Consider the following 13,347-nt stretch of genomic DNA (forward strand, 5'->3'; position numbering starts at 1 on the left):
TCTGTTCCATCTCACAAAACAGCAATCTTTAATCTTTATTGCTGAGTGGCATCAGCAGAAATGGTAGAGAAAGAACGTCCAAAAATCCTCTTCTCCACAAAATTAATGAGAACACTGGCAAAAAATTATGCAAATGAAATTTTTCATAGCTCCGGAAATTAAAGGCTAGCAAAAGCCAGGGAGAGTTTATTTGACAAAAATGTCCAAACGTTGGTAAGAACAGCAAACTAGTGATGTTTTAATTTGCTCCTGCCCCAGCACACCCTCTGTCTAATTCCAAGGCATATTGAAAACCAACAGCCCCTCAATCATAGTGAAAATCAGCCACCCACAAGCCCTTGTAGTGGGCAGAACAGAGCTGGAGTTCATCCAAAGCCCAGTTCCCAGATAACTGTCATTATGTTCCCTTTTCTGGAAAATTCCATTGGTAAGACTTGTCTTTAATCCACTTGACTTAAAGCTTGCCCAGTGCAAATAGTCATTTCTCCAAGGACATTTGTTGAAAATCATCTGAGTCAATTTGTTAGCCTTGCAGCTCTGTGAGGCAGCAATAACAGTTGAGGCAAACAACAACTGACCAAAAAGTTTGAAAGGAAAAGCTGGGGAATTAAATATTCATAGTGGGATGTGAGAAGCTCCAACATATTCCTGGGACTCTAGAAGGCCATGCTCATGCCCAGGGCTGTGCATGTATTCAGGAAAATCCTGAAAAAGCTTACACCTCTGAAAGACCTTGAGGCTCTGCACATGCAGTAAGAGAAGGCTAATGTGAAATTGTACATTGCCTGGTTGAGTGTTGAAGGCATGTGCCAACATGCTCACATCACATTGCCTTTCCTTCGGTAAAGACTGGGAGACCTATTGATCCTAGGCATTTAAAGAAGTCTCTGTCCTACCATTAGCTGACCACGAAGCTAAGGAAACTGAGACTTCAGTGGCCACCCACGACAGGCAACATAGTCTCTACTAAACTAGTTTAGAAAAATTACTTAGGAAACAAACAACCATGACAATAAACACAACAGCAAAATCTGAAATAGGGGTGAATACAGAGTTGCCATATTACATTATTTAAAACATTCACTTTTCACAAAATTGTGAGACATGCAAAAAGACAAGAAAGTATGTCCCATACATAAAGGGGGAAAAAGCAGTCAACAGAAATTATTCTTCAGGAGGCCGAGATGTTGGGCTTATTAGACAAAGACTAAGTTAGGTATCTTAAATCTGTTCAAAGAACTAAAGAAAACCATGTGTAATGAGCTAAATAAAAGTATGAGGCCGGGCACAGTGTCTCATGCCTATAATCCCAGCACTGTGGGAGGCCGAGGCAGGTGGTTCACCTGAGGTCAGGAGTTCAAGACCAGCCTGACCAACATGGTGAAACGCCGTACCTACTAAAATACAAAATTAGCCAGGCATGGTGGTGGTCCATTTCTGTTCTGCCCACTCCAGGGGCTTGTGGGTGGCTGATTTTCACTTTGATTGAGGGGCTGTTGGTTTTCAATATGCCAAGGAATTAGAGAGAGGGTGTGATGGGGCAGGAGCAAATTAAAACATCACTAGTTGCTGTTCTTACCAACATTTGGACATTTTTATCAAATAAACACTCCCTGGATTTTGGTCAGTCTTTAATTTCCAGAGCTATGAAAAATTTGATTTGCATAATTTTTTGCCAGTGTTCTTATTATCCCAGCTACGTGGGAGGCTGAGGCAGGAGATTCACTTGAATCCGGGAGGTAGAGGTTGCAGTGAGATGAGATCACGCCATTGCACTCTAGCCTGGGCAACAAGAGCAAAACTCCATCTCAAAAAAAAAAAAAAAAAGTGAAAAATGATGCTTTACCAAATAGCATCAATATCAATAAAGAGGCAAATTATAAAAAAGAACCAAAATTTCTGGAGTTGAAAAGCACAGTACCTGACATTAAATATACACCAGAGGGCTCAACAACAGAGTTGCACTGACAAGAGTCAATGAACTTAAAGATTAGTCAAGTCCATTAGTCAAGTAGGAAAAACAGAAAAAGAAATGAAGAAAGGTAAGGAGAGTTTCAGAGGCCTGAGGGATACACTCAACTGTACCAACATACACATAATGAAAGTCACAGACTGTAAGGAGAGACAGAAAAGAGAAGAAAGAATGAATAAATAATGGCCAGAAGCTTCCCAAATTTAATAGAAAACATTCATTTATACATCTAAGAAGTACAATAAACTTTGAGGATAAATTCAAAGAAATTAAAACTAGACACATCATAATCAAACCGTTCAAATCCAAAAACGGAGAGAGAATCCTGAAAACAGTGAGAAGCAACTCATCACATAGAAGGGACCATCCAAAAGACTGATGTCAATGTCTCATCAGAAAACATAAAGACCAGAAGGCAGTGGGGTGACATACCTGAGTACTAAAAGAAAAAATAATTGTCAGCTGAGAATTCTATATCCAACACATCTTTATTGCTCTCTTCAAGGCTTCTAATCCAGTCCAGCCTTCCCTGACTTTTACTCCTTAGGAAAATAAGTTCATTTTCTATTTCAACCTGAAGACAATAATTGTACAGTAGACTGCCCTCAGCCTCATTCTGATTTTCCCTGTACACAGGCTTTTGCATCGTCTTCAATCTTTACTTCTTTCCTACCAACCTTAGGGGAAGAAGTGTTGTTCTTTCTTTTATATGAGGCCAATCCCTTGACCTGTGTTCTGAATTTCATTCCCTTCGACCTTCTCAGAGACCACAGCTCATCAAGCTCCTCTTACTCTATTTTCAACTTCTCTCTCTCCCTTGGTGTAAAAATGTCCAAATTTCTTTCATTTAAAAAATGAAATCTTTAGCTCTCTGTTTCTCTCTAGTAACAGTCTCACGTTTATGTTTATATATGTAATTGAATCCTGGTATATTTGTTGAATTGTCTCACATGCACCTCAAACTTAAGATGTTTACAATAAAACTCAGAATCTTCCCACTACCCCATGTCCATCTGCTCCAATTCCTGTGTTCCCAACCAATGTGTACGTAGTTAACATCTATCAATCCAGAAACTATCTCAGATGCCTCCTTCGTCCTTCTGCTGATTCTACTTCTAAATGCCAAATATATTTTTCTGTTCACAGTATTGCCAAAGATAAGGCCTCCAACACTCTTCATCTGCACTTCTTTTTTAGTCACCAAACTGCTGTCCTCATCTCCAGTTTTGTTTACATTCAGCCTTTTTCCTAAAGAGCCATTAGAATCATTCTTTAATTAAAAAAAAAATATCTGTTTCAACTCCTGCCTCCTCTATTTGATCTACTGCCACTTTTCTAACTCCACTCTACATCTGGTCATGCAAAGCTCTCTGAAATTCCCATTTGCAATCCTCCTTGTGTCTCTAAGCCTTACATATACTATCCTCTCTGCCTGAAATGCATGAACCCAATTGACTTAGCTGTACCTACTTTTGTGGTTTTAAAATATGTCCACAAATACGTTAGTACACCTCCATTCAAAAAGTGTGGGCTTCATTTAGTGGTTCACTTCTAACAAACAGAATATAATAGAAGCAATTGTAATAAGCATTGCAGCATCCTCCATGTACTCACTCTTCGATTTTTCATTCTAGGGGGAGTCAGCTTCCATGTGAAGGCACTCCAGCATCTCTATGAAGGGCTCTGTGTGGCAAGGCTGTGCCCATCTGGCTGTGTCTTCTGCCAACAGCCAGAGAGGAAGCAAGTTCTTTAGTCAACAGTTATGCAAGTGAGCTGTCTTAGTATTCAGTATTCCAGCTCCAGGGAAGTCTTCAGATGACTTAAGCCCTGGCCAACTTAATAGCAACCTCAGAGAGACTATGATCCAGAAGCAGAAGCACCTGTCACTCACATTCATAAACCACAAAAACTTTGAGATAACAGATGTTTCAAATATTTATTATTTTTTAGCCACTGAGAGGTGTTTTTTTTTTTTTTTTTTTTTTTTTTTTTTTTTTTTTTTTTTTTTTTTTTTTTTGGCAGGAGGGAAAGGAGTAGTTTGCTGTATAGAAATAGATAATTAATATACCTCCTCTTTAAAGATTTCCCTCATATCACCAAGCTGAGTTAAACCCCCTGTATTATGACTCTTGGGCTTAACACTTACATTGTATGGTAGTGGTGGCAATTTAGTCTACTTTCCCTGTCTACACTGAGAGCTACATAAGACAAAAACTCTTATTCATCTTTGAATTCCCAGAAGTAGGCACAGCAGATGTTCCATATCTATGTATTAAAATAGAGTGGCCAGGCGTGATGGCTCACGCCTATAATCCCAGCACTTTGGGAGGCCAAGGAGGGTGGATCACAACGTAGGAGTTCAAGACCAGCCTGGCCAATATTGTGAAACCCCGCCTCTACTAAAAAAAAAAAAAAAAAAAAAAAAAAAAATTAGCCGGACATGGTTGCAAGCGCATGTAGTCCCAGCTACTCGGGAGGCTAAGGCAGGGAAAATCACCTGAACCGGGGAGGCGGAGGTTGCAGTGAGCTGAGATTGCGCCACTGCACTCTAGCCTGGGAGACAGAGTGAGACTGTGTCTCAAAAAATAATAATAATAATAAAATTTTAAAAATGGAAATGAGAAGAATTGCAAATATGGAAGTAAAATGAAGTGCAGCATACATTTTATAAATATAAGCTCCTTTTCTTTCTTCTTAAAATTCACACAATTCAGAAGAAAGTAGGTACCCATAAGGTAGCTTATGTTGTCCACAACGATGTTAGGAAGATAAAATTATTAATATGTAGTAGCTACAAATAGTATAAAACACTATATGTCATCAGAATAACGTCTCAATATTTTACTTATCTGGCATCATTCAGGAGTAAAGTTATCTCTAAAAGCAAATGTGTCATGTGTCACTGAATACAGTTTATGCCTCTAAGTGACAATATCTTTAAAATATAACCATCATTGATTTTTTTCTGTTTGGCATTGTAATGCATATTTCTATGTACAGGGGAAAATGTACTCCTTTTCTTGGACACTGACCATAATTAACTCTTTCCTTGAAGACTCAAGGTTATAATTTCTCTGAGCTGTAGTGTTTTCCCTTATTTTTAGTTATTATCTATAACTTTAGATATTTATTATTATCTTAAGTTATTATCTATAAGTTTAGAATTAAGTCAACCAGACTTAGGCATTCTCTCTTTGTAATTTTCAATGAGTATCAGGAAAGCAATGTGAGAGTTCCTTCTAAATGTAGAGTAAATAACTTTCAAAATGTTTGATATTAAGCAGAGTGGGGCAGCGGAAGGAAAAAGGGTAATTATGTCCCTATTAAGACTATTGATACCAAAAATATAAATATTCATGTGTAAAGTAATGAAAACCTGGGGAAATCAAATGGTTCATGTGTCAGACTATAAAACCATGGGTGAGTTTTTATTTTATCATTATCATTATAAGTATCTTTCCAACCTAAAATATATATTGACTGTCATCACTGCTACCTACATCCTCCATGGATGCACAATGTTAAAGATTTATTAAGTTAGAGGGAAGCTCAAGAACTCTTTGATTATTACACCCTTCTTTTGCCTAAAGAGAGTGGTTGAATCAAATATTTGAAAGTATGCAAAAACACTATTGGAAAATCTATATCATCACAAGGCAATGTTAGTGAATATTTGTATGCCTGATATATACATTTGTTCACTAGAAAGTACATTTCATAGGTCATTTCAAAGCTGTGAAACCAGGATCTCTTGACACTGTGAATGAACATTGACATTCTCCATAGGATGCCATAGTCCTACTCAACAATGCTGTGCGCTCCTAAGGTAACGTAAGATGTAGTCACACATAACCACTGCAGATCACTCATAATAATCCATGATTGGTCATATGGAGAAACAAATACGTGTCTGAAATTTTAACCAAAACAAAAATACATTTAAGATCAATTAACCTTTGAAAAGATTGATAAAATAAATTCATCCCTTAGAAGAGTGCTCACAATAAAAAGAGAGAAAATGTCAACTATCGACATCAGGAATGAAAAGGGGGATATCATTAAAGATCCTACAGACATTAAAAGAATAATAAGAGCACATTAGTGCAATTTTATGCCTATATATGGCAACCTAAATTAAATGAACTAATTTACTGAAAAACATAATTTATCAAAACTGACACAGGAATAAATAGAAAATCTAAATAGCTCTCAAGGTATTAAATACATTGAATTCATAATAAAATACTTTCCTATAGGATAAAACTCTAGGCTCATGCTTTCGATGATAAATTCTATCAAATATTTGAAAAGAAATAATATAGAATTAACACAAATTCTTTCAGAAAACAGGAGAGAAACTTTCCTACTTAGGAAGCTATCTTTACATCGATATCAAAATCTAACAAAGATATTATAAGAAAAAAATTATACAGCAGTGTATTGTCCATAAACTTAGCTACAAAAGTCCTAAGCAAAATGTTAACAAATAGAATACAGCTCTGTGTAAAAAAGGACAACGCACCATGACTGAGGAGAGTTATCCTAGAAATAGAAAACTGGTTTAACGTTTGAAAATCACTTGATAGTCATGATATCCACAGAATAAAGGAGAAAAATACATAATCTGTTCAATAAATGGGGAAAAAAGCACTTGACAAAATTCAAGACCCTATTTATGATAAAAATCACCCACAAATGACAAATAGAAGGGAATCTCTTCAATGTGATAAAGGATATCTATAAAAAGCTACGCTTAACATCATACTTAATGGTAGAACATCACAACTTTCCCCCATAAGGCAGAATAAACTCTCTTACCATTTCTATTCAACAGTGTTCTGAATTCTTTACCTGTTCAATAAATCAAGAAGCAAAAAAGCTATAACAATCGTAAAAGAAAAAGTGAGGTTTAGTTTTTGCAGACCTCATGATTATGTATATAGAAAATCCCACTGAATTCACACACACACAAAAAAATAGAACTGACATATAAATTTATCCAAATCACAGGATATAAGGTCAATATGCAAATATCAATTATATATCTCATATTCATGTACATTTGGGAAATGACATAAACTTTAAACAAATTTCATGTAATATTATCAAAAAGATCAGATAAATCTAACAATGTATAAGACCTCTACTCTGAAAACTGCAAAGCAATGCTAAGAGAAACTAAAGAGGATGAAAATAAATGGACAAATGTACCATGTTCATGAATCAGTTGACTAAATATGGCTAAAATATCAATTCTTCCTAAACCAACCTATGAATTCAACCGTAATCCCATCCAAATTAAATTAACAAGTTGAATCTAAATGTATATAGAAATGCAAAAGAAGACTAAAAAATCCTTTATAAAAGATGAAAGATGTTGGAAGACTTTCCTTACCTGATTTTAAGATTTATTATGTGATAAAAATGAAGACAATGGAATATTAGCTTAAGGACAGACATACAGATCAATGGAACAGAATATACAGTCCAGAAATAGACTGACTTATCTGTTCAATAGATTTTGACTAAGATGCCAAGGTAATTTAATTTGCCAAGAATAATTGTTCCAACAAATGGTGCTGGGACAGCTGGATATTCATCTGTACAAAAAATGAACCTTGATCTTAACCTTACCTCATACACAAAAGCTAACTCACTTTAGATCATAGACCTGCAAGTAAAAGCTAAAATAATAAAACTCTGGGAGGAAACATAAGAGAAAATATTTTTGTTTATGCATAGGCAAAGATGTCCTAGGACATAAAAACCCCAACTGTAAAGGAAAAGAAATCATAAATGGACTTCAAATTAAGAATGCCTGCTCTTTGAAAGACCTCATTAAGAAAATGAAAAAGCAACCTACAAATGGAAGAAAATCTTTCCATACCTGGTATGGTTCTTCTATCCAAAATACACTTTTAAAATGCAATTCAGTAAAAGGCCAACACAAATTAGAAAAAAATGCCTCAGCAATGATACTCTTAGGTATTTAGCCTAAGAGAAATGAAAGATTAATTATATACCAAGATTTGTATATGAATATTCATAGCAGCCTTATTCATAATCACCTACAATTGGAAACAACTCAAATCATCCATCTATAGGAGAATGGATGAACAAATGGTAAATTATTACAATTAAGGAATGCCCCTGAGCAACAGATTTTGTGATATACATGAAACATGCAAGATCATAAAAGCATTATGTGGAACAAAAGAAACTAGGTATAAAAAATACATGCTAGAGTGATTATAATTATAACATCTACTTTTATAGGTTACATTTATATTTCTATTTGCTATAAATTAATCTGTAATGATAGAACTTACAAAGTGGTTACTTTGTTGGGAACACAATGAAACTTTCTGGAATGAAGAAAATATTGGAGGTGTTTTTGGTAGTGGTTCCTTTTGTTTCTACAACTGACAAAATTTACCAAACTGAACACTTTAGATGTGTACATTTTACTGTATATAAGTTCTATTTCAATTTAAAAACATAATTATTTAGAACCAATTAACTTTCAGGGTGTATTCTATATCAGAGAACTATAGAAATCTTTCTGATTGCCAATTTTTGCCTTACAAGCCTTTTATTGTTTACTTTCTTCACGGTGGTTACATGGACTATATACTCTTTGACACAGGAATCTTCTTGGTATTTTGCACACCTAACAGCATCTGATTCATGAGTGTACCATATCTCTGTTGTTTTAAAGCTAACCTCAAGATAGATATGATGTTAGCATTATGGATATTATTATTATTGTTAACAAGTGGATATGTCATTTAATTTGCAGCCAATGTAAGAGTCCAGTAACTGATAAGATCTGTCAAGATGTTAAGCATGTATTTGCTCAATTCAAAGGACTAAAATATGTCAGGATGCCTATGATTAGGATCCTACATCTGCCATTTTAAATGGGAAGACACAGAAGTCCCTGAATCTGAGGTTCCTTATCTGTAAAATGAGCATAATACAAGTATCACCCTCATAAGAGTTACTGTGAGGATTAAATAACAATTGTAAAAGTCTTAGAAACACTTATATAGCTAATATATAAATATTAACTGTCATTATTATTTAAGATCCACTTTTATGTACAGGTAATGCACTGAAAATATGAGCCACTAGACTACATTCGGAATACATTTTAAAACTTTCCATCAAAATTATAGGCACTATGATGAAGTACACAACCCTCATTTCCTTTTTGTTAATTTTTTGAAAATGGGTATTAAATTAACTCAAACTGCAGGAGCAAAGGATTAAAGAGTGGATCATTCTATCTAAACTACATTCTGTTTTGTTTTTCTTTTTTTTCTTTTTTTTTTTTTTGAGACGGAGTCTCGCTCTGTCGCCCAGGCTGGAGTGCGGTGGCGCAATATTGGCTCACTGCAAGCTCCGCCTCCCGGGTTCACGCCATTCTCCTGCCTCAGCCTCCCGAGTAGCTGGGACTATAGGCGCCCACCACCATGCCCGCTAAATTTTTTTTTCTTTTTTCTTTTTTTTTTTTTTGCATTTTTTTAGTAAAGATGGTTTCACTGTGTTAGCCAGGATGATTTCGATCTCCTCATCTCGTGATCTGCCTGCCTCGGCCTCCCAAAGTTCTGGGATTAGGGGCATGAGCCACCGCGCCCGGCCTAAACTACATTCTTCAAAGGTATTATTTAAGGAAAATGTATTCTTTGCAGAACCTTTAAAAATCCATTGTGTTCAACACATAGTTATTGAGTACCTACTGTAATGTGTTTCCCTTAAAGCAAAAGATCACATTAATTAATTCAATGTTGCCTGTACATGTGTGTGTAAATGATGAAGGTAGAATTTTGTAAAACACTAGACTCCACTACAGGCTTATTCCCCAAATCAGCAAAAATCAGCTATTCTGGAGGAGGGCTGGTAGGCTAGGGGAGGAGTCCAGTATCATAATCAGGGAAGTACCTATTGATCTCAGACACTTGAGGAAGATAGGCCCATTTTCTCCACCCACAGAATCATCAGCATCCTGAGCCATCCCATTGAGAGATGGGTCTAATCCCGCGGATGTTTTTCAGGGAAGAAAATCCACTTGAATGAAATTCCACATCTAGACTAGAGGACCTGGTTTAATACTCCCCCTTTTATTCATTTATTTGGCTTTAAAGAACTACTACATGATCTTGCAACCAAAGAGGAGGAAAGTAAAACCAAAATACCATGATCTTGATCTGGTGCTTCCAAGTTGTAACCATACCCCAGCAGCGTGCGCACAGCCTCGCGGAGGCTGTCCTTGTTGGATTTCTTGGTTCGGTCATCCAGAAGAGTGTAGGGAACAAGGCGAGGATTTCTTCTGTTCTTTACGTCCTGCAGGGAAAAATAGGGTGCAGATGTGTAAGCAATACCAAGGGCTTTTAAAAATAAATAGCTACCAAATACATCAAACTTAAAATTCCATGAGAAAACCTGACCCTTCCACAATCCCTGCGTTTTCCCAGGCTGCAAAGTTACCAAAACACTATCAATATAAAAGATTCAATCAAATGAATAAGCACATGTATGGAAAGCAGGCCCTCTCCATGAGGAGGAAAAACAACAATAACAAAAAACAGCTTCAGTGGTCTCTAACCACTTCCATCTGCCACGTTCACATGGCAAAAGACAATAGTAGAGAACACCCAATTTCCAAGTACAGTTCATGGACAGGGTTTTATTCCAAGAAGAGCCAAATTAGTACTGGACCCCCCTCCATGGTTTTCAGTCAGTGAAGCACTTAAGGCTGCTTTCCCTTCTTCAGAAAAATTCCAGTGTGTTATGGATCCCCCCAAATTGAAAAATATGCATTGGGTTGAATCCATCAACCAGTGAAACCCAGCAATGCCAGGGGCACTAAAATGACTATAAAACTCATAACGTGTCTATTGTAAAAGAGGCTCCAATGTTAAACTGTGGTTAAAATGTGTTGACACACACAGAGAGAGAGCACAAGCTATCTTACTATCTTGGCAAAAGGATGCTTAATATTAGAGTACAGAACTCAATTCCATGCGATGGGGGAGATGCATCAACTCCTACAAGTGTGTAGGGCAATGCCACTTTGGAAGTTACTTCTTTCCATTCACTCCCTGAGACCAGTTGCAGTATTTGCTCAAGTTTCCACATTTCAAGAAGTATAATCAATTCTCAATACTTTAATGTCAACAGGCATTGGGAGGCTGTGGATATTCCCACCACACCTCGCAAGGGTTAAAAAAAAAAGCTATGGAATCAGACAGGGGTTGTTCTGGTAAACCAGAGAATAAATATTGTGGTGGTGGTGGTGTTGTTGTTGTGTTGTTGTGTTGTTATTATTTGGAAAAAGAGTCTCACTGCAGCCTCAACCTCCTGGGCTCAAGCAATCCTCCCACTTTAGCCCCCTGAGTAACCAGGACTACAGGCATGTGCATCATGCCCAGCTAATTTTTTAATTTTTCGTACAGACAGTCTCTCACTATGTTGCCCAGGCTGGTCTCAAACTCCCAGGCTCAAGCAGTCCTCCCACCTTAGCCTCCCAAAGTGCTGGGATTACAAGTGTGAACCACCACGCCCAGGCAGAAATACTGTTTTGTCTTGTCTTTTCTTCCTTTCCTCTTTCAGGCAAATTAGTACTGAATACCTAATCCTGAATACCTTAATGCCCAAATACCTGAATATCTACTGATGCCTGGAGCAAAATGATCTGCAACAGTAACTCAGTGGTGAAACCGGAACTGATGCGAGGCTGTTTATAGTCTTTACCCCTCTTGGTATGACCCTGCCTCCCTTGTGCAGAATGAATTGCAATTTGAAGTCAGCTGCCCTGCCAAGGTTGTTATGTATATACATGTAATATATCCTCAAATCACCATTCTGAAAACCAAATACAAAGACTGAATTCTGAAATGTATGTGGCCCCAGGGGTTATGAATAAGGAATGGTGCACCCATTTTATTATCATTTTATCCCAATGTTCTTACATTTCAAAAGTTTCTCCTAAAACACAGTCTCAGAGAGAGAAATACCAAAAAACCATATTATAAGTCACCAATGTAGTATTATATTATTCATCGTGTGCCTCACATGTGTTCACGATTACAGCCAGAGCTAACCTCATGTAAGTTCTTCAGTCTAGCACTAAACAGGTGTTTCAGTCCAAATGTGCACTGTGTGTGATCTGTATGATACAAGTTTTTAAATAGTCACTATTTAATCCTTCCTGTTACAAATTATGCTAATTCCCACTTAAGTAAGTCTCAGACCAAATGCCGTGGAACTCATTCCCACGTACCTGCTGGATGCCGTAAGTCCAGCCCTGCCGGATTCGATCCCGCGCCCACACATTGTGCGCATTTTCTGCTAACTTGTCCACCATTGCTTCTTGAGACGGGGTGAGTTTGATAAAGCTTAGGTCCATAGGGGCAGGCTTGTATCCACTTGTCAGCTGGTAACTACAAATCAGAGACAAAGACATTTGTATATAATTGGCCTTTTCATAAATATCCCTGTAAACATCATTTTCTGGCCCTGCCTCATTGCTGTTGTTCCATAAACCACAGTGGTAACCACTGGTGAAGTACCAGACAGCAAGCCTGGGTTCCTTTCACTTTAGCTAATAACTGATCAGAAGGAAAAGCCACATAATCTTTGCGTTTTCGTTTTTACACCAATAAGACAGAAATGAGACAACTTACCTGTCTCTCAAAGATGAAAAGGACCTGCCACTGTTTGTGTTCCTAATAGCTGAAGCTTTTGTATAGTCTAAATCAAAATATTGGTTATTTATTGAAATATTTTAGAGATTTCCTGTGAAGTCCTCATTTTTCTTCAACTGTTAAATGTTAGATTAATGTGATTTTTTTCATAAATCCGAGTATCCTTCAGATACGATCTATTTCTTATTCTACAGGGAAATTTAAATGCATTTGTAATTTATTTCCTTATTGCCATTCCTAGCTACATTATTTAGGAAGCCTTTAAATAAGATAGAGACTAGAAAGTAAAGAACATCTCAGCTCTATAACCGTCTAAAATCTGATTGCATTTTATTTCCCTAGAGTTCAAGGATCTCTCAGCAGAGACTGTTTCCATGTTCTAGGCTGGAGAGAGAAGGTGCTATTATAATAAAACAGGTACAAGTTTTAATTGTTGGAAGAAATACAAAGTTGAAAATACTAACTTTTCAACCCACACATATAAGGGCCATAGTACTGCCCCGCTCCACACAGAAACACAGTGTTTCATTCTATTCAGCTACTGAGATTGGCACAAAGCCTATTTTATAACTGCTTTTCTTCCATTCTTCTGTCATTGTTGTATTCCCCATTATTGACTATACCTTGAGGTCAGGATCTGTTTCTGATTCATTTTTCTAACTGCCA

General features: G+C 36.8%; 1 protein-coding gene across 1 annotated transcript in view; it reads right to left on the minus strand.

Annotated features, from left to right (window-relative positions):
- Window positions 1-13,347, minus strand: part of RYR2 (ryanodine receptor 2) — an 808,217-nt gene that overhangs the window by 279,172 nt on the left and 515,698 nt on the right. The window contains 2 exon segments of the mRNA XM_017862245.1: window positions 10,171-10,318; window positions 12,258-12,417. Coding sequence (XP_017717734.1) covers window positions 10,171-10,318; window positions 12,258-12,417 — 308 coding nt within the window.

The sequence above is a fragment of the Rhinopithecus bieti genome, unplaced genomic scaffold (assembly GCF_001698545.2).
Source record: "Rhinopithecus bieti isolate Rb0 unplaced genomic scaffold, ASM169854v2 scaffold_57691, whole genome shotgun sequence".
Lineage (NCBI taxonomy): Eukaryota > Metazoa > Chordata > Mammalia > Primates > Cercopithecidae > Rhinopithecus > Rhinopithecus bieti.